We start from the raw sequence: 21590 nt of genomic DNA, 5'->3' as shown, positions 1-21590 counted from the left end.
GGCTGACGTGCTAACCACTCCATCACTGGGCTGCACCCACAACATTCAGTTAATTCACATTAAACTACTGCAGATTATCATTTAATGTTACACAGCTGTTTCTTTTCAAATATTTGCCTTTTTACCAAAACGTCATAAAGATGCAGTAATCAGCTCATACTAAGAAGTAATGAACTGATGCTGTACAGTATGTACAAAAGTTGTAAAATTGCCATAGAAGTACAGTGGTACCTCGAGATACGAGCTTAATCCGTTCCGGGACTGAGCTCGTATGACAAGTTACTCGTAACTCGAGGTAAAGTTTCCCATTGAAATGAATGGGAAACAATTTAATTCGTTCCAACTCTCTGAAAAAAACACCAGAAACAGGATATTGGATTGAAAAAAAATGTTTTATTTCTTATAATTCGCCATATATTGACAAAGTAATAAATAACGAGTGGTTTAATAGAAATAAAGTGTTTAATCTAACTAAAATTGGCCGGATTTCGCCGAGGGGAGAGGGGCTTCGTTTTTTTTTTTCCTCCACACAACGCACTCGTAAACAGAACAAACACTCCACCCTCACGTTCGCTATCGATGGGCTGTTTGCTGTCGTACTATTCCCTTCAAAATATTCCGAAAATGATGCACACAAATGTCCTCACAATCGGAGAACGCACGACCACTTGCCAACGAGCAGCAAGCAGTCTTATCAGCGATCGCCCCGCTGCTCATGAGAGCTACAGGGGCGCTGGCTAGCGGCTCCTTTTAGCTTGTAGCATCTGTGTTTGCATCCCCTCGAACGGCGACTATGATAGAGTTGCTACCGGGGATGCTGTTGCGAGCCAGTGCCCCCGATGTTCTTATGAGCAGCCAACGAGCAGAGTCTTTTATCAGCGATCGCCCCGCTGCTCATGGGAGCTTCAGGGCGCTGGCTAGCGGCTCCTTTTAGCTTGTAGCATCTGTGTTCGCGTCCCATCGAACGGCGCCTATGATAGAGTTGCTACCGGGGATACTTTTGCGAGCACGAGTATACTTCATTACCCAGAAAGCCCTCTTTTCACCGCGCATGCGCGTTGTGCGTTTCCTGGTCTGAATAGCTCATCCGGTGCTCGTAAATATTGTTATACACAAAAGATATGCCAAAAAAAATGCCATGGCAACCTGGCTTGGTCGCATCACGAAACTTTGACCGCATCACGGGCGAATTATTCGATCGAAATTTCCCCCGTAAGACGAGCATTCCGTATGACGAACGGTCGTATGACGAGGTACCACTGTATAGCTTTTGAATGCAAATGTTTTCATAGATGTCCAATTCATTTTGACTAGTATCAACGCTAGCCTCTCCCAGTTAAAATAGATTGGACGTCTAGCACCATAAATGGCAGTCAATAGACTAATATTGGACCTGCTGGTGGTAGTCAACTTGACAAGTATTTTTTTAATAGTATTTGGGAAGCACTGCTCTCTTTGAATATGTGACCTGTTTTTGACTGTCTACTGTATGATTTTCCAGGTGTATAATGACCTTCTGGATCATCCAAGGCGAGACTGACTTTTGCATGTCCAAGTGGGAGGAGATCATCTACAATATGGTGGTGGGCATCATCTACATCTTCTGCTGGTTCAACGTTAAGGAAGGGCCCAGCCGGGTCCGAATGACCGTCTACTACACCGTGACGCTGGCTGAGAACGTAGCACTGACGGCCGCCTGGTACACGTATCGCGGTCCCCACACCTCAGACTCCTACGCCCTGATTGTGGTGTGCCTGGTGGCCTGCAGCTTCGCCTTGGGGACATTTTTTATGTTGGTCTACTACTGTTGGCTTCATCCTGACGGGCCAGTTCTTGGCACAAATTGGGGAGGGTGTGTGGATGAAGGGATAGCCAGTGCGAGTGGTGTGGTGGGCGTGATTGACGCCTGTCTCACCCCGTCCCAAGGTTCACAAACAGACATGGTTATTACCAGTCCTCCCAGGACTCTCCCCAGGACTAAAGACACGAGTGACATGGTTCCAGGAGAACAGGAGAGAGACAAGGAAAGGGATCGAGATAGCTGCCTCCCAGTATTCCAGGTGCGTCCATCCCCTTCATCCTCCCCGGCACTCCTCCACAGGACCTCATCCTCCCAAGAAGGTCCTGTGATCCGGATCGACCTTCCAAGGAAGAGGTATCCGGCCTGGGATGCCCACTTTATCGACCGCCGCCTCCGTAAAACCATTTTACTTCTGGAGACCACTTCAGCAGTCAGCCCCAGGATACAGTATAGAAGTAGCATGATGGGCAGTAAAGAAGTGCTCGAGTATGAGACTACTGTTTAGGCCTACCGGTGCTATTCAGATAAGAAATGCAGTCTGGGATAAAGACTCAGCCTGAGACAAATTCTAATCCCAGGACACCGTCCAACAGGAGACACTGTTTTACAGAAAAGATGGCTGTTAAAACTGATTGTAAAATGTGAAGCGCAATCTCTTGCCAAGGCATTCTCTTCGCTTGATCTGGTCCAGGTGAAGGCTCCATCGGCCAGCTGTCAAGGGAGTAGGAATCATATCGTCTTTGTCTAGGTAGAACGCTTGGAGGTGGGATATTGAATCTTACGTGGCGGAACAGACTAGTAAAATGCTAGATTTCATTCTTTATGGTCAGAATGAGATTAATGAGATAATGCCCGAACATAAGCTTCAGACTCAAGGGGACGGACCCTTCACCCCTAATAAGTGGTAAAACGAACAAGGGCCAGAGTTCAATGACTGTTCTTGCAAGGGATTAGAATGAAATCAAATGCTGACATGAGAACAACATCTCATTCCCTTGAAGGCTAACCTGAATGAAACTAAACTGAGGAGGGTAAACACAAAAACTGGGCTCCAGTGTTCAAACGTCAACCAATTGAGCCTAGTTTTAAGATTACATTGAGAGTATAAATCATGTTGACTCGCATCTCATCCCACCACAAGAAGATCTACAGTAATCCACAATTTTCCGCTTTTTGGCTGCATATCCGTCTCTGACCTCCAAGAGCATCACACACGGATCCATCTAGTTCCAATCATGGGATTAGGTGTTTACATCACATGAGGACTGATGTGACTTGAGAGCCACCTCACACTGTTGTACAGTCAAGTAAATACTAATGTCAGTTATAAGCTAGTGGAACACGCAGTTACTGTAGGAGACGGTGGCTTGGCCAAGTCTAAATGTTAATTCAAGTCGACTTTTAGCAAGATAGTGGAAGTCACGTGGTTTGACAACATATTTCACTTTTTTATTGAGAATGTATGATTTGCTTGAGTGCAGCGTTATAGAAAATGGATGAAGGGACAGTTGAATTATGTGAAAATTTCCCTAAAAGCTAGATCTAATCAGGGTATAACAAGTTAGCTTGATTGGCAAAATGGTGGATGAATCTCACGTACAAAAGAAAACCACCTACTACTCTTTTTCTTTTTTAAGTTATGTCCCATTTAATTATAGAGCCCTTTATCACCCCAAAAAATCCAAACATTCGACATTATCCATTTTCTATTTACAGTAGTTAGTTGATCGCTCTTTGGGCAAGGCACAAATATCCCTTACTTTCCTTCGGACCCAAATACATTTGACCCGAACATTTTTGGTGCTATTCCTTTTCACTCTGCAATTAGTTTCAAGCGGCCCAGGGTTCGACAACAAACCTACACGTGCAAACATGGTTCAATCAGTGGACAAACCATCTGGGCAGGGTAACACGGTAAAACATGGAAGTAAACAATCACGGACTCCAGCTTTCAGCATTCATTCATTCATTCACCCATTCGTCTTCCATATCCATCATTCTCATACAGGTTGCAGGGGTGGCCAGACCCTACCCCAGTCGACTTCAGGCGAAAGGCAGACTATCCCCTACACCAGGGGTGGCCAAGTCCGGTCCTCAAGTGCCCCTATCCAGTCTGTTTTCCATATCTCCCTCCTCTACCTCACCTGAATCAAATGATCAACTCACCAGCAAGCTGTCCACAAGCTTCATACCGATCCCAATTATTTGATTCAGGAATGTTGGTAGAGGAATACATGGAAAACAGACTGGATAGGGGCTCTCGAGGACCGGACTTGGCCACCCATGCCCTAGACTGATCGCCAGTCAGCCATAGGGCAAACAGAGAGAAAGACGACCATCCACATTCACAATCATACGTCATGCGTCTGTTGGGTTCGATCACTGTGTGTAGTTTGCATGTTCTCCCCACGCTTGCGTGGGTTTTTTCCGAGTACTCTGGTTCCCTCCCACGTTCCAAAAACATGCATGTTAGGCTGGTTGAGCACTCTAAATTGCCCCTAGCTATGAGTTGAGTATGAGCGCGAATGGTTGTCCCGCCTCATTGTGCCCTTTGACTGACTAGTCACCGAATCAGGGTGTCCCCTGCCTAGTGCCCATAGTTGGATGAGAGACGCTCCAGCACCCCCTGCAATCCTTGTGAGGATAAGGGGTTTGGAAAATGAATGAATACTATGGAACTATTGGAATCGACATATATGTGCATCATTGGATTTGATTGAATCAACTGATGTATCCGTCTGTTGAAATGACAGGTATTCCTGTCATTGCAATTGACAAATATGGCCGTCTTTAGAATTGTCCTGGTCCAAAGACCAGACACAGGTTTTTGAGGCCAGGTCCAAGAACCTATCTGGCATTCACGTCAAGGTCCTGCAGTCTTTGACCTTGAGTCCACTTCCAAGGATGAACCTGAAGTTCAGGTCCTTGAGTCCAGGTCCAATGACCGGTCTAAAGAAAATTTATGAATGTAGCATATCTTACTGTTGTTTTAAATACTTGCATTCCACTTATAATGTGAATACTTGAATGATTACAATTTCTAATTAGGTTATTTTTAATTTCCATCACTAATTATCATATAATTTACATGATTTGGACACATTAGAATGTACCTGGATAAAAGTAATAAAGGGGAAGTCAATACTGTGAATGCATTTGTATTGGGTATATCATAAGAAGCAGTATACATTTATGGATTTTTTTTCCTCCAATACTAATGCTAAAAAGATTGATTGTACTGATCATTGGTAACCAAAACATCCAACAGGGACTGTTAAAGTTTAGGGTTTGGGATTTTGAACAAAGGAAAAAGGGGAAACTCATATTTTATTTTTAGACTCAACATTCACAGGCTCAAACGTTTCAACATGTTTGTTTCTTTTTAAATCCAGTGCGGGTTGAAATCCAGCACTCCCCATGTTTCTCTTGGCTTCTGAGAATGTACAGTACATAATTACACCACAATAAGGTCAGCTGGTATGACGCGCTTTTCTCCGACAAGAGATGAGTGTGTAAGGATCAAATCAGTGCTGTCGTCATGGTAACACAACTCGTGGATGTTGATGGCCACATTAATGGTGCTGCATATGACTATAAAATTGGCTTCCCGTTACCCCCCTTGCCTCCTCCCACCCTCAAGCCGCTGTCATGTCAAACATGATAAGCTAATGTACATAACTTGTGAGTTGTCGAGGGCTCACTCTAATGAACCAATCCTGTTTTTACATAGTAATTATTTATTGACTTGAGATCAATTATGTCAATCATATTCTGTTAATTGATGAAGGTATTTATGTTTATTTTTGTATTTGTTTTCTATCTATTTGCTATTGTTTATTCACTCAGTGGCCATATCTTTGTTATAACTTACATTAAGATGTAAAAAAAAAAGGAGATTTTTTTACTCATTCCGTCTATATGTACATAATAGACTAGGATGTGCGTGTGAGTGTGCTGTACACAGTGTGTTTGGAGACAGGTTGTTCTTACTACATCATTATCTTCAGACTGAAACTTTGTTGATGGTGTTAAAAAAAAATAAGAAAAAAAGAGCTCAACAAGATGTGTGGATGATTGTAGATGGGAACTATTACTCTAGTAAACATGGCTGGACATTAAAAAGAATGGTTCTGTCTCATATTTATTTTTTAAAGGATCTGTATGCTAATTGTGATTACTATATTTTTTTTAAATATACATGAAATGTGTTTGAAAATGAGTGCTGAAAACATGGGCGCAAGCTGAGAACAAGTGGGTGCTGAATCTCTGAGTTATAGAAACTGTGTTCTGTCAAAATGTCCTATTCATGCGAAACATCCTACCGAAGGTAAATTTGACAGCTAAATTAGTATGGTGCACTTTCAGATTCTTTTGTTTAGATGCATACAGGAATAACCAAATGGAATCTAAAAGGTAAATTTGACAGCTAAATTAGTATGGGGCACTTTCAGATTATTTTGTTTAGATGCATAAAGGAATAATCAAATGTTATCTAAAAGGAAAATAATCCTTTAGAAAATATTTACATGCGGTAATATCAAACGATTGTGGTACAAACACATTATGTAACGTATGTGGTCAATAGATCAACACTCAGCTATAAAGCTACCGCAAGAAAACACAGTGTCTAAAAGCTATAACACAAAAACACGTCAAAAGTATTTCTAAGCAAAATATGGAAACCGCTGATGAGAGAGCTGAGTCCCGAAAGCACCAATAGGAGTGTCACTGTAGCACTGACACTATCTGTATAACCGCTGAAATCATTTTTTTTTCATTAGAGACTTCTGGATGCATACTCTGATTGACACTCATTGATTGTTGTGAAAAGAATTCTGAGACTTTTTGTACTTTAAAAGGGTTAAAATTACCACAAAAAGCACACATTTTCATGTATTTGTACTTTTAAGTTCTGAGTATATCTCTCAAGGAATGGCATTTAAAAATAGAAATGGTTTATGGTTCAAAAAGGTTTACAAACCCTGATCTGGAATCTGAATTAAAATAGTCAAAAAAAAAACAATTACAAATATATAAATATAAACATTGTCATGATTTGCCTTTGGCTATGCAGCGCAGTCGAACCCAGGAGCAGGAAGCAGAAAAACGAGAGGGAGGAGCTGGTGCACAAATTAGGATTTTAATAAAAAAACTAACCATGCAAACAATCAAAAGTAGACTAAAGTTAACAAAATTAATACAAAACAGGGGAGACGCACACTGACAAAGAGGAAAACATCCCTTATTCAAACAGGAAACAATACTCCTACAAAGACAAGCAAAACACGGGGTTTAGATACACAGACAAGGGTAGATGACAAATCACAAACACCTGGGTCACACAAGGGAAGGGGAGCCAAGAGGGACACATCAGGCAAAATGTATACAAATCATGCAGACAGGACACACAAGGAAAGCACACCCATCCACCAAGGTACTCGGTCGTTTGGTCGCCGGTCTTTTGGTCGCCCAGAAGGTTATTGATAATTACAATTTAAATCGTTGCTCAAATTCCCTAAATACAAACTGTGAATTATTATTTAGTCATACTTAATGCCCTATTCATTATTAGGCTAAAGAAAAGCTCCAAATTTCCCGTACTTTTATTGTTTTTTGTTGGAAAACTTGTTAAGACCCTGACTGACGTTCCTAAGGGGACAACTCATGTACATACAAACTCTTATACACTCACACATGGGCTCAGTGAAACTGCTCAGGGCAATTTTTGGCTTTTATTGATGCGTAGACCGTGTTGTTTTACCTTGTTTTGTCGCCGTTTTTTTGGTCGCCGGTCTTTTGGTCGCCCGTTGTCGCGGTCCGGGCGACCAAAAGACCGCGACCAAAAGCCCGGCGACCAATTGACCGCACAGGTCCACCAACACCAATAACGTGACAAACATAAATTTCACTGAAGCATAAAGTAAAAAAAATGGAGGGAGGGGCTGTATGTATACTGTAGTCATTTGTCACCAATTAGCCGGAATCTACTTTTTTCTAACTTATCCCAAAGGTGTTCTGTTGGGTTGGGGTCAGGACTTTGTAAAGCCCAATCAGGCTAAACAACATGACTTTACTCAATTTGGACAATAGTACAGTCCGTTTTGAAACACACTATTTCCAAAACACCAACAAAGAAGGACGTTTGAAATCTCATGCAAAAGCACATATGTTATGATTTAGTGCAGAATCTGGGCTTCCTCTTTTGGAAGCTCATTCAATCAAGATTGGTTCGGAACCGTAGCTCCTGCACATTGATGGTTCATGCCCAGAAAATTCGGCCACATCTACTCTACTGTGACTAAAACTGGAACTCCTAACATTGTCTTCGTTTTTTCCCCAGCATTTCCTCCAGAGACAGCAAAAGAAGAAGAAAAAAATCTTCCTCAAGGCCACATTGTTTGATCTCAGCACATCATCCTCCATCTTGAAGATGATGTTTATTCAGTGGGTGTCTGAGAGCTCTCCTTCTGGGTCCTCAGATTCCTTTGTTGGTGTACTTCGTTCCGTCATCCTATTCAGAGCGTACATATATTTGTCAGAATTTCATATTGAAAATCATTTGATAAAAATAATGCATACTGTAGATTGATTCGGTCTCTTTTCCCGTCTCGAGGAAGATCAGCCATTTAATCCGCTAATGATAAAGTTTGTATTAATGGTAATCTTTTAATATTAGAAATGGGAAGATCAGGGAGTACCACAGTACAGAAGCCAAGGTGAGGCTTAACAGGTTAAGAGTTAATAATGTGATCAAAGACCACATTCTTAGGATAGCTGTCCTGTGTGAGACTTGGTTAGAGCCTAAGGACATTTTTCCACTAATTTTGGCGTCTGCTTCAGACTTTGTTCGTTCACATTGCACAGCTTAATAGTAATGTTGGTTGCATTCATCGCCCAATCTGCTCTCCATTGAAATAACATGCCACATTCCCAAATTATGATTTTAACACCCCTGAAGCTGTCATTATGTGATTTGTTACGTTATTACCGCTCTATATTACTATTTTCCAGTTCTGCATTCTTTCTACGCTGGATTAAAAAAAAAATTCACTGTACGTAGTCTTTCTTATTGTAATGCTATTATAATATTTTGGTCACTGTTACAAAAATACCTCCTGTCAAATCTGCATTGGACGTAATTGCCCTGGGATAAAATATGAAATATTGAATATAGGTTTGGAGGATGCATTTCTGAAAATGTATTACAGGTCAATTAAAATGTGAATGCTTTTTTATACCCACATGGAAGGAAAAAATCCCTCTCCTTCAATTTGATTCGTTTAATCTGAAACACTGCTGCCACCTTGCGACCAAACTAAGCCATTGCAAAACAAAGGTGTTTCTGTTGAAACTTTCTAAACCAAGGGTGTTCAAACTTTTTAGCTCCAAGATCAACTTTTCAGGGAGTCAACTTTAGGAGATCAAGCCTTTTTTCTAGGCTCTGACAAAGCTCAGCAGTTGTGTATGTTAATATAGTTCACAACAGACTTTATTGCGAGGTTTATCAACATAGGAACGAGGGTGAAGCTCCACTCCCGATTCGTGTACAGTGGTACCTCGACATACGATCTTAATCCGTTCCGGGACTGAGATCGTATGACGAGATTCTCGTAACTCGAGCGGACGTTTTCCCACATCAATGAATTTTTCCACGACAACGCACTCGTAAACGGAACAAACAAATTTAAATTAACTTGGATTAATATATACAGACACTCAAACATACGTTTAATGTAACTTTACACAAAACTGAATTCTAATTTTGTTGTAATCTTTTGTTACCTTCGTTTTCCGGGTTGGCGGTTTGCCACGCCTCCACCCTCACGTTCGCTATCGATATGCTGTTTGCTGTTGTACTACGTATTCCCTTCAAAATATTCCGAAAATGATTCACACAAATGTCCTCACAATAGGATAACCCATGACCACTTGCCAACGAGAAATAGTCTTGTAGTACATTTTAGCGATCGCTCCGCTGCTCATAAAGACCGGCTCGCAACTCCCTCGTTAAAATGGCTCTGGTTGCAACTGCTTTGAACGGCGCCTATGAGAGAGAGTTGCGACCAGAAATATTACAAAGAGGGAATTGCGAGCCAGTTAGGAGCAGCGAACGAGAAGTAATATAATACTCCTCGTATTAGATAATAAAAGTAACAGGAAATGCAACAGCTGAGCTTACCCACGTATTGATTGTGGGTAATGAAGTTTCATTCTGAGAAAGAGTGCCATTGCCTATCGGCGTTGTGTGCACGAGTATACTTCATTACCCAGAAAGTCCTCTTTTAGCCCGCGCATGCACGTTGTCCGTTTCCTGGTCGATGCGTAGGAGGAAAAACTTCTTAATTAATCGTTCAGTGCTCGTAGATATTGTTATACACGAAAGACATGCAAAAAAGCATGGTCGCATCACGAAATTTTGATCACATGACGGGCGAATTATTCGATTGAAATTTCCGTCGTAAGACGAGAATTTTGTATGACGAGAATTTTGTATGACGAGAATTTTGTATGACGAGCGGTCGTGTGACGAGGTACCACTGTACATCTTACTGAAGATATGCCGAATTTATAATAGTGTTGCTAAGGGAATCAACAGATGGAATGAAATCTTATTGTCGTGCGATCTACCAGTAACACCTTAGCGATCTACTGGTAGCTCGCGATCTACGTATTGAACACCCCTGTTCTAAACCTTTTAACTGCGCATATACATGAAGTGGAAAATGACAAAAATATGGAACACTCTAAATTGCCCCTATGTAAGGGTGTGAGTGTGCATGGTTGTCTGTCTCCTTGTGCCCTGCGATCGGGTGGACACCGATTCCGTGTGTCCCTCTCTTCTGGTCCAGAGTCAGCTGGGATAGGCTCCAGCACCCCCCTAATGAGGATGAAGCAGTTCAGAAAATTAGATGAGATGAGAAGTCTCCTCACTTCTGAGATTTCAATGGCTAGATCATACAATGTAGAATATAGTATAAGTATGTTCATGTTTTGCTAGTGGAGGACAGAAATGTGAATATTGTCATATTTGTTAAACAAAGGCAATAATAAACAGTAAAATCAATAGGCACGGATATTTATTGTCATTTTTTTATATTACATGCACCTGCAGCGCCAGTCTTAGCAGTACCACAATTGTCAACGTACATTTATTTTTAAAGGCACACAGCAAATCTACCTTGGCACCATCACAGCGGCACATATTACTACAACTACAACACCCACAAAAAATGTACTACAATACATTGTATTAACATTGAACTTGCTTGTCATAAAATATTTATTTTACCATTAATGAGGTGACACAAAAAGGCGGCCCATGCTCATGCAAGGGAAGTAATCAGGTACAGATTTGGTGAATGGTTACCTGAGTAAAGCAACACCGTGACCCATCGGGCACAAAATCAATATTTAAAGACGCCACAGGAATCAAGAAATGTGTAAGAAGAAAAAATATATATGCAATCACATTACACTTTATAGGCACTTGTGAAAAACTGCATTATGCTGAATAAATGTCGTGTACCATTTAGTTTGCCCGTAACATACCCAACCTGTGTAAAAGGTCATTTTTGGGCAACCAGCTACATAAGTGGGTTCCATGTCAAGTCACACATTTGGGGGCCCCATCTTTTGATTCAAGGTCGATACAGACCTGTAAAATGCTAAATTTATGCATTGTCAATTCAGGGTGTCCCATAGTAGGCTGGGATAGGCTCCAGCACCCCCCGTGACCCTTGTGAGGATAAGCGATTCATAAAAATGAATGAATGAATAATGTATAACACAATCTGCATTACCTCATTCCCTGCCATTGACAAAGGGTAGATGTCCAATTTATTTAAACTAGGAAGACTGGCTTTGAATGCTGATTTTACAGTACCATTGATGGCACTAGGCGTCCAATCCATGTGGACTTATAGGGGCAAACGAACTACTAATGTCCAATGGATTAGATGCCCATTGCTGTCAATAGCAGCTAATGAGTTTTTTCAAATACGTACCATATTGTACTATTTTTAGAAACATTATCCCTTCAAAATCCGAAGCTTTAATAATGTTGGTGGGATTTCTAGTGATTTTTCTTCATAGTTGGGAACTTTACTGAGAATTTGTACAATTTTGGGGCCTCTAAAATAAGGTATTGTTTTGGACTCTTCCCTGAAAGCTTTAAAATTTTGATATTGTAATTGTATGCATATTTAGTTGGTAGGTTGGTCCATATTTCAATTTGTGTGGAAAACATAAAAACAAAAAATAATAATATAGATTAAAGATAATATGTATTATTCCTTGTTTTTGTACCTCTAGAATTTCTATAGCATGGCAAGTTCTGATAATAGAATAGTTTTTGTTGTTGTCAGAAAAAGAAATGGGTTTTTTTAACATCAATGCGATTCAATTTTGTTGCATTAAATAACAGTCTTCTACTTGGCTTGCTTTGCTACATACAAAACCTTAAACTCATATTTGTTATTAAGGTCATAATGGATCAAAACCGTTAAACACATAAAATTCAAAAACCTGACCTTTAAACACCAGACAATGAGTAATTGCATGCTGGGAAAGTAATAGTATATTTTTAAATGGAAAAAAATAGTTTGACTAGAACACTAATTTTGCCCATTCGTTTACATGACAACAGCAGTTTAGATCTAAAAAGGCAAACATTTGAAATATGAGATGAGAATGTGCACGTGCATTGTGTTCACAAGCATGAAAACAACTATATATGCCGCAGATGAGTCTTTTTTCGGATATTAACATGAAGCAATTGGTGAATGTAAATTTATTTGGCGTTTATGTTATCATGCTACCGGTTAGCCATCTATCAAGTTAGACTTGGAAATGGTTGTAGGCGCTGGACTCTTATCTTTTGTAAATATTTTACGTGCTGTCCAAAAAAATTCTGCGCAATTAAAAGAAAACTTGCATCACATTCGTGTTATTTTTATTCTTTTAAGCACAAAATATGGCACTTCATATCATTCGCTCCTTGACGTCAAAATGGATTTGACGTCTAGCACTATCAATGGCACTAAAACATGATTAAATTAATTGGGCGTCTCTCGCCATCATTGGCATGTAATGAGTTAGTTATTAAAAAGACAAATTTTAAATAATTAATACATAAGTGTTATTTGTGGTTGTAATCGCTGTGTTTATGGTTTTAATTTATTTTAGTGTGATTATTACATTTTTATTAGCATTATATAGATTTATAGATGCATTAATAATAATAAAATGCTATTATGATTAATAAAAAAACAAATCATTGCTTATATTTATGTTATGTTTGAATGGCCAAAAATTGTCACTTATAATTGTTACCTATAAAGAGTTAAAGCTCTTAAGTGTGGGGGAAATGCCTTTTTTAAATTAACATAAAGAGTCACTTGCTCTATAAAGGTAAAAGTTTTGACATTTAATGTTAAACTTTTGAATAACTATCCACTTTAGTGGCCACTGAAGTGGTTACAACCATAAATGCACTGCTTTGTAGCACTCCACTTTGCATAAATTGATGAATAAATAATGTAAAAAAATAATGTCTGCCTTCTCCATAAAATTGCCTTGTGATGAATAAAATATCTGTATTATGTTATCAATATCTTTTTTAAGTGCATTTTAAGGAGTATAGGCTTGAGTCAGATGTCGCAATTCTTCTTTCCTCACTATAAATGCCACAAACTGTTTTTCGTTTTGACGTTGTAGAAACGGCCACTCTATACATATACGTTAACTCATTAACCCATTCATAATCGGCATGCAGTTGAAAAAGAATGTCTTAGTGGACCAACACTGTACATGTAAACGTACTGACTCTGATATGTTTAGAGGACGCATACACAAACGAGCATGCAGATTGCTCACAACACTGAGAAGAAACTCCAAAGAGGCAAGCGTGGGCATGTGCGTGAGCATTACACACTGTTGGGATTATAGCACAGCATGTTCAACTGAAGGTTTTCATCCCAGTGCCTGAGGATGATAAAGAGTTGGTTGGCGGCTGCCTTGACCGAGGCCACGTCTCGGCCTTCTGGGATGTCCTGCTCGCTGAGCCACATGCTGGCCTTGGCGGCCACCAGCTCCCACTCGATGAAATAGCTGGCGGAGCTGTGCTCCAACCAGGCCAGGGCTACCGCCGTCGCCCATATTAGGCTCTCGGGGTCCATCATCCTTTTTTGCAAACCGCCCGGAGAGGTTGTCTCCTGATCCGTTGTTAAAGAATCTTTAGGACTTGTTGGCGTGTCACACGACGGTCCGGAATCATCTTCGGTGCTCTCCCCGCGCCGGCTGCATGAGTTGGACAAGTGTGGCAGGCTGCTGCGGTGACTGGCAAAGGGAGACGTCCACTTAAGTTTGTTCATGGGGATATTGATGGTGTCGCACAGGGCTGGGTCAAGCGGGAAAGCGCCACATGCCAGTTGCAAAAATACCTGTTGAGTGCACAAGACAGTTTTTCAATGATACATGAATGACAGTGAAGGCGCGGTGAGAAGTGTAGCATTATACACTTAAGTGAACTAGACATTTCGTACAAGAAAATGATTGCTTTTGGTCTCTGACTACAAAGACTTGGTCAGTGGCCAAATGAGATCACCCATGATTGCTCTTACAATATACAAACAGTTTTCCTCACATGTGGCTAATTTAGTGCCTTTAATGAAAGTGACTTGCATGTTCTGATTTGTGGTTCAAACCGAAAACGCATCAAATCTGTGAATTATATAGTATACTACTGAACTGTGTTAGATATACTATTTCGTACCGTACCGTATTTCCCGGACTATAAGTCGCACTTTTGTCATAGATTGGATGGACCAGCAACTAACACTGCTGTTTTTTAAAGGCTATAGTTATCTGGAAAAACTGTTATGTTCACAGATGCCTATTTAGCCTGTTGTTCTTCATTTTACTATTGTTAGTTTATGTTTATTCTTAATTTCTGATCCAATAAAAAATTGCGGCCCAGTGGAGCGAGTGGTTAGCGCATTGGCCTCACAGCTCTGGGGTTCTGGATTCAAATGTTCATGTCCATCTGTGTGGAGTTCCCATGTTCTCCCCGGGCCTGTGTGGATTTCCTCCGGGTACTCCGGTTTCCTCCCACATTACAAAAACATGCATGGTAGGCTGATTGAACACTCTAAATTGCCCCTAGGTGTGAGTGTGAGCGTGAATGGTTGTTTGTCTCCTTGTGCCCTGCGATCAGCTGGCCACCGATTCAGGGTGTCCCCCGCCTTTGGCCTGGAGACAGCTGGGATTGGCTAAAGCAGTTCAGAAAATGAGATGAGATGAGATAAAAAAAAATTGCCCTCCCAAAAATTCGACATACTCCGATGAGCCATTTTTTTCCTCTTCCTTGTGAATTTTTTGGCTGATGTGACTTAAACTCAGGTGGGATAGTACTATTATATTATATTATACTCTGAAAAATACGGTAATTTCTATTTAAGTGACTATTGTTGGTCATTTGAAAAAAAAAACACTATTCTTTATCTTGACATCCTCCTTTAATGTTTGGGAATTTCTTTGAAATCCAAAAGAACTAAAAAAATATTTGAAGAGGGCTCATCTGATCCTAATTATAATCTGATATTTGCTTGTTTCTTTCTGCATGTCAATTACGAGATCGGATAAGGACAAGCTGCTACCCACCAGGGCAATGTAGTCCTTGTTCTCATTCTCGCTCTCTCCCATGGAATCGGCTGACCTGCTGTGGGATCGGCTGATGAATCCTTTGGCAGCTTTGGTCAAGAGACGGGTCCTGCTGAGTGCCAACCTGGCCAAGAGTCACATTCCACAATTCAAGTCAGTTTTATTTGTCTTGGTAGCAATTCACCCCAGCTGTTATCTCAAGGGACTTCCCATCAGGGAATAGGTCGAGAACCACACAGAGACCTCGCATGGAAAGGAAAACTAATAGAATCCTCGGTAAAAACAACAAGCACCCACCTGGGAGAAAACAGACTTTCTACAGATTTCTGAGACTGGTCTGAAGTCACAGATGGACTCCTTTGAGTCCCTGGAAGAGAGATAGAGTGGCTTAGTAAGGAGGAAAAATAAATCAGCCTTACTTTGCGCAAATGAAATTTTGTTTAACCCCTTGGAATCTTGAATGTACTAAGTGTAAAACACACACAATTGAAATAAATAAAACTGAAATACACTGATTATAGCCCCTAAAAACACACTAAAGTTGACTTTTCGATGTCACATTCATTTATTCATTCATTCATCCTCATTAGGGTTGCAGGGGGTGCTGGAGCCTATCCCAGCGGACTCCAGGCCAGAATCCAGTGTCCAATCAGCCTACCATGCATGATTTTGGAATGTAAGAGGAAACTGGAGCACGCAAAGGAAACCCATGCAGGCCCGGGACAACATGCAAACTCCACACAGGTGGACCGACCTGGATTTGAGCCCAGGACCCGAGGGCTGTGAGGCTGACGTGCTAATCACTCATCCACCGGGCCATCCTTAATGTCACAGTATTTAAGTAATTGATTGCCAATGACATCAATAGTTATCCAACTCACTTGAGCTGGAAGACTACATTTCCACAATTCTCATCTTTCTGTGCCGTTGATGGTGCTAGACATTCAATCTCTTTTGACCAAGACTCAGTCAAAAGGGATTGGACGTCTAGCAGGGCAGCCAATGAGTTAAATGAGTGACCTATAAAGGTTTAAATGAAAACATGGATTACAGCATTTTCATTCTTTTTTTTGTGTCTGTTGCACTGTCCGCACCCTCTGTGGAGCTGCATTTCTCCCAGCTGGACGAGGACGGAGTACTGCAAGGAGATATGCCATCTTCCAAACCTGACACAAGAAACACCCAAAAATTGCACACAATAACTTTAAAGATTAGAGTCTTGTGAAAATGTGATATTAAAATCATCATACTACTAGCTGGACACATGTCTTCGTCTTCGGCTTCTTCTAACACGCCACCAGACTGAGAGCGGCCCAGACCGAGAGAGTAACCTCGATTTTTCCTACTTTCTGAACTGGATCGGGAGCTTCTTTTTGAGCCACTACCTAAAAGTGAGAAACAAACCTAACGTTTAAAAAATGTGTTTGGTTGCAAAGCTGTACAGATTGATAAACTCACCAAAGTTGATATAATCAATACACGTCGGCAGATATTCATTTGTGTCCAAGTCCACTGGAACAAACGCAGTGTATTTGCTCAAAATGTTGCACGCTTTGCTGGTGTGAACTGCATAAACGTGATATTTCCTTCCAGAGCCTGTGAAATTTCAGAGTAATATTGTTAGGTTCACCAATAGGCATTCCCAAATGCACGCACAAATAAAAGAGACAGGACAATCCTCTGAGAAATTCTTGCAAGAGAGAATCGAACCGACCCGTCTCTGTCCAGGTTCATTCTGGCGTTACATGCATCTTTTTCCTGTTTATTAGCTTCAATGACCCTAGTTACAATGGACATCTCAGCTCTCAAGAGGGGTGGGAAAACAGGAGTGAGAAGTCGATAGTCAAGGACCCTAGTTACAATAGAAGGTTTAGCTCTCAAAACAAATGAAGGTCATGTAGTGCCGAAGGATCTTCTCCACATTCCAGCTGTCCAAGAGGATTCGACCTTCCTGTTGTTTGGTCTAAATAAGGAGCAAAGCATTTACATGGTTGCAAGTAGATGTACTTTAATACTTTTCTAATGTTAATAAGCTAAGTGAAGCAAAGCGTTCTTCATTGCAAGCAAATATATAATAATGTAAGACTAATAACCCTAACAAATATACACTATTAAATTACATTTGAATTCAGCCACTTTGTTGTAGTGTATGCCATTTTCCTGCTGTCTGCTAACCACTGACTAATAGGAAGGAGCAGTCATTTTTTGTTGTTTATTGGTCCTTTTTTTCAACACTACAACTTTGTAACCTATCTACCCCTAAATTTTATATCCAATTTATACTGTTCCAACTCCTAAATGTAAACAAATATCAAGCAGTGTTGGCTAATTTGATGAGCCCAAAATTTCACGGTTTCTCCAAAAAGTATGCTTTTGTAGAGGAAAAATAGAAGTATCCCAGGGTAGTTCAGGACATATATGACAGTTGTAATATAGGACTGAAGTGTGCAGTTGGATAACAGAAGAATTTGGTGTTGGGGTGGGATTGCACCAGAGCCACTTTTTGTTTGCCATAGTGATGGAGAGACTGACAGATGAGGGGAGACTTGGAATATAATGTTTCCAGATCATGTTGTGATCTGCATTAAGACCAGGGAATAGGTAGTGCAGAATTAAGAGAAATTGAATTCTACTCTAGGAAAGAGAGGAATGAACGTGAGCAAGAGTAAAACAGAAGCGAGTTATGTCTTTTCGAGCTCAAAAGTTGTTTAGCAATTTTTGTACCTACTTAAGTTGTGTCTTTTCTTGAACTTGCGCTAAACCTCAATTTTTGTACCTACTTAAGTTGTGTATTTTTTTGTTAATATTCCAAACTTTATTTTCCTTTAGATGAAGCAAGCACAAATCCTATTTCTGACAAGACTGCTATTTTATTTCTTTTTTTTAACAACAAGAGGTGCATTTTGAGTCACCTCGAAAATTACAGTTTCGCAAATGATAACCTCATGCGAATGTGGAAACACAAATATACAGTACAGTTTCCACAACATGGATCTACATACGGTCCCAAGTGTGACCTTAATTGGACGACAGCCTGTATTTGTGTAATCGAGAATATCCCAGGCGGAACAGTAAAGTTACTAAGAGTAGGTGGAAAGAAACTTAGTTGATTAGTGCAGGCTGATGTAAAATGTGGAAAGGATGTGAAGAACCCTGTGCAGGCATGCTGGAAGAGCTTGAGGAAAGTATCAGGTGTGTTTTGTGATAGGAGAGCATCAGCGACGATGAAGGGAAATGTCTACCGGACAGTGGTGAGATCAGCAATGATGTATGGCTTATAGACAGTAGCGCTGAGAAAAAGACAGGAGGCGGAGCTGTGTGATCAGATTGGACAGGATTAGAAATGTAGAAATCAGACAACAGTGAAGACAGTGAAGGTTAGGCGTTTTGGAGACATGGTCAGAGTGACCAGACACCGATGGTTTGAAAAGGAGAGATAGGGACGCTATCAGTATAAGAAAAAGAATGTTGCCAGGAATAGCGCTAGAGGTTGACATTGGAGAAGATACATGGATGTAGTGAGGAGGATGCGAAGAACAGGGTCAAGTGGAAAAGTTGACGAGCTATGGCGACCCCTCACGGGGCAAACCCAATGTGTAGTAGTAGTCATATTCATAGTAGATCATTAACTGCCATCCACAACAAAATCTCTATTCACTCCTAATAAGTGACGCAATTGAATAATATATGTCTGAGAAATTGCCCCGAAATAGAGAAATTGATCTGAAATCAAGAGAATTATCTAGATATGCCCCAATATCCGAAACCAACAGGGACTGCACGAAAAAATAAACTATTTCAAATGACCTGAAAAAAACAGCAAGTGACCCAGAATTGCCCTGAACTCAATAGGAAGTGTCTTAGTAATACACCAAAATCAACAGGAAGGGTTTGATATCAATAGGAAGTGCCCCAGATTTGCTATGAAATCCGCCAAAAGTGACCCAAAATCAACAAGTAGTGAAATAGAATTACCACAAAATCCATAGGAAGGGTTTGACATCAACAGGATCTGTAAATGCCCAAAATTCCACAGAAAGTGACCGCAGGAGTTTATGACCACTACAAACAGCATTCCCATGCAATATCTCCAGAAATTGCATTTTGTACTAATCTTTTTTTGTATTATTAAATCTCATAACAGTTTAAAAAATCACTATTTCAGCTTGTAAATCAGTCATTGCTGGAGCTCACCATGCTCAATGTCGCATTCTCTCTCGGCCATGTGCTCAAAGTCGTGCATGATTGAGCGCGCCGCCAGATGATGGAAGGTCTCGTTCCACAGTTCTTCGTGAACCTTCTCCTCGCGTTCCCGCCCCTTCAGGTAGGGCTGAACATCAAAGATGACCTCCCACTGAACAGCCTTCCTACAGAGCAGACCAGACACCACCGCCTTGCACTCCCCTCGCCGTTGACTCGCTGTGCACACATCTGGGCTGTGTTTGTCCAGTGGCGTTTCTGCCTTACACAGTTGATGGCTGTATCCTTCTGCAACATGTGAGAATGATTCCTTAAGATGTGCATAAATATGAATCTATTGTCCAGATTATCCTGTAATATGAGGTGTTTTACAAAAAACATTACCACTCATAAGTGATATATGAGCAGCTCACCGTACAATACTATTGACTAAAATGAGGAAAGGATGTGGGGGGGAAGACAACACAATTTTGGGGGGATCCGGAGCACCTAGAGAAAAGCCACGAAAGCCCGGGGAGAATATGCAAACTCCACACAGTTCGGACCCTCCTGAGAATCGAACCCTCAACTCCAGAACTGTGACGACGATGTGCTAACCACAAATTATTTATTCCTCCATATGATCGTCTTTTTATCAGTGATCAAAAAATTACCACGAGGCAGCTGTGTTGTTATTTAATAGGGTTGTATTTTTGTCATTGGATAAGTGCTAACTATGAATTGTGGAAAATATCAAAACATTTCATTCAGAATTTTGAATTTATATTTTTTAAACCACCAATTTAAATAAAGAAAGAAATATACACATTCTTAATCATAATGAATGATCACTTTGATATTAATTAAATATTTAATTTATTCCAAAAATAGAGTCTATTTTATCATTCCATAAGTGCTAACTATGAATTGTGGATAATTTAAAAAGATTTTATTCAGAATTTTGAATTCATATTTTTTAAAGTCACCAATATATTGAATTTATTCCAAAATAGAGTATATTTTATCATTGCATAAGTGCTAACTATGAATTGTGGATAATTTCAAAATATTTCATTCAGAATTTTGAATTCATATTTTTTAAATCACCAATTTAAACAAAGAATAATTAAAATGAATGATTACTGTTTATATTAATTAAATATTTAATTTATTCCAAATTAGAGTATATATTTTTTTTAATTTACATATCTTACGTTCACATTTTAACCGAACAAAAAAATCTCACATCTATGAATGATCTGTCACTTTTAAAATGTGGCACAGTGATGACTATTTCAACTATTTTTCTGAATTCTGGTTATTTATTCACAGGAACTAATAGACACCAAGGGACATCAAGCGCTTTCCATAAAATAGATTTATAAATACCTATGTATCATCTGCAGATTTCACCTGAGTGTCTCACCTGTATCTCCCACACTTCCTAAAGATGGACTGTCCGTAGATGATCTAGAACCATTGTCTCCAGCAGAGTGACCTACTGGGGTCGATGTCAGTGTTTCTGTGTCTACCTCCCTTTGAGGCTGATGAAAACAGGGATCACCTGGTGGCTGCTCTCTTAAAGACGCTGAACACGCACTCACCATCTGAGGCTGACAAAAATAAATGTTTAGGTAATTTTGCTCCAGTTAATGACCAGAATCTGTTGAGGTTTCTAGGCTTCACTGTACAATGGTACCTCTACTTACGAATGCTTCGACTCACGAATATTTCAGGTTGCAAAACGCTTTGACATGGAAATTATTGTTCCAAAATACAATAATTTGTCTAAGTTACGAAACATGTGAAGAGGTATAGCATATAAATATAACAAGGAAATGGTGCAACGCATAACATAGACTTTCTACAGACATCATGCAAGCATAACAGAGGACATTTTTACTCTGTTTTACATACATATTTCATTCAAATGAGTATACTTTTAATGTTT

The 21590-nt window shown here is 40.1% G+C and overlaps 2 protein-coding genes across 4 annotated transcripts in view; one reads left to right on the top strand and one right to left on the bottom strand.

Annotated features, from left to right (window-relative positions):
- LOC144078423 (XK-related protein 7-like) overlaps positions 1–6042 on the top strand; it is a 32410-nt gene extending 26368 nt beyond the window's left edge. Inside the window, exon 4 of the mRNA XM_077606473.1 lies at positions 1502–6042. Within this exon, the coding sequence (XP_077462599.1) occupies positions 1502–2306 (805 nt within the window). The 3' untranslated portion in view covers positions 2307–6042. The remainder of the gene's footprint in view (positions 1–1501) is intronic.
- A 4819-nt stretch (positions 6043–10861) lies between these two features.
- Positions 10862–21590, bottom strand: part of vwa5b1 (von Willebrand factor A domain containing 5B1) — a 37190-nt gene continuing 26461 nt past the window's right edge. For 2 of the 3 annotated variants that reach the window (XM_077624306.1, XM_077624148.1), the window contains exons 15-21: positions 21066–21252; positions 19655–19948; positions 16919–17056; positions 16555–16845; positions 15758–15827; positions 15461–15584; positions 10862–14241 (exon numbers count right to left, since the gene is read on the bottom strand). In XM_077624306.1, coding sequence (XP_077480432.1) covers positions 13726–14241; positions 15461–15584; positions 15758–15827; positions 16555–16845; positions 16919–17056; positions 19655–19948; positions 21066–21252 — 1620 coding nt within the window. In that variant the 3' untranslated portion in view covers positions 10862–13725. The remainder of the gene's footprint in view (positions 14242–15460; positions 15585–15757; positions 15828–16554; positions 16846–16918; positions 17057–19654; positions 19949–21065; positions 21253–21590) is intronic. The other variant, XM_077624223.1, reaches the window with a different exon arrangement.

The sequence above is a fragment of the Stigmatopora argus genome, chromosome 1, assembly GCF_051989625.1.
Source record: "Stigmatopora argus isolate UIUO_Sarg chromosome 1, RoL_Sarg_1.0, whole genome shotgun sequence".
Lineage (NCBI taxonomy): Eukaryota > Metazoa > Chordata > Actinopteri > Syngnathiformes > Syngnathidae > Stigmatopora > Stigmatopora argus.
The sequence above is the reverse complement of the archived record's forward strand: the minus strand, read 5'-3'. Positions and strand labels throughout refer to the sequence as shown.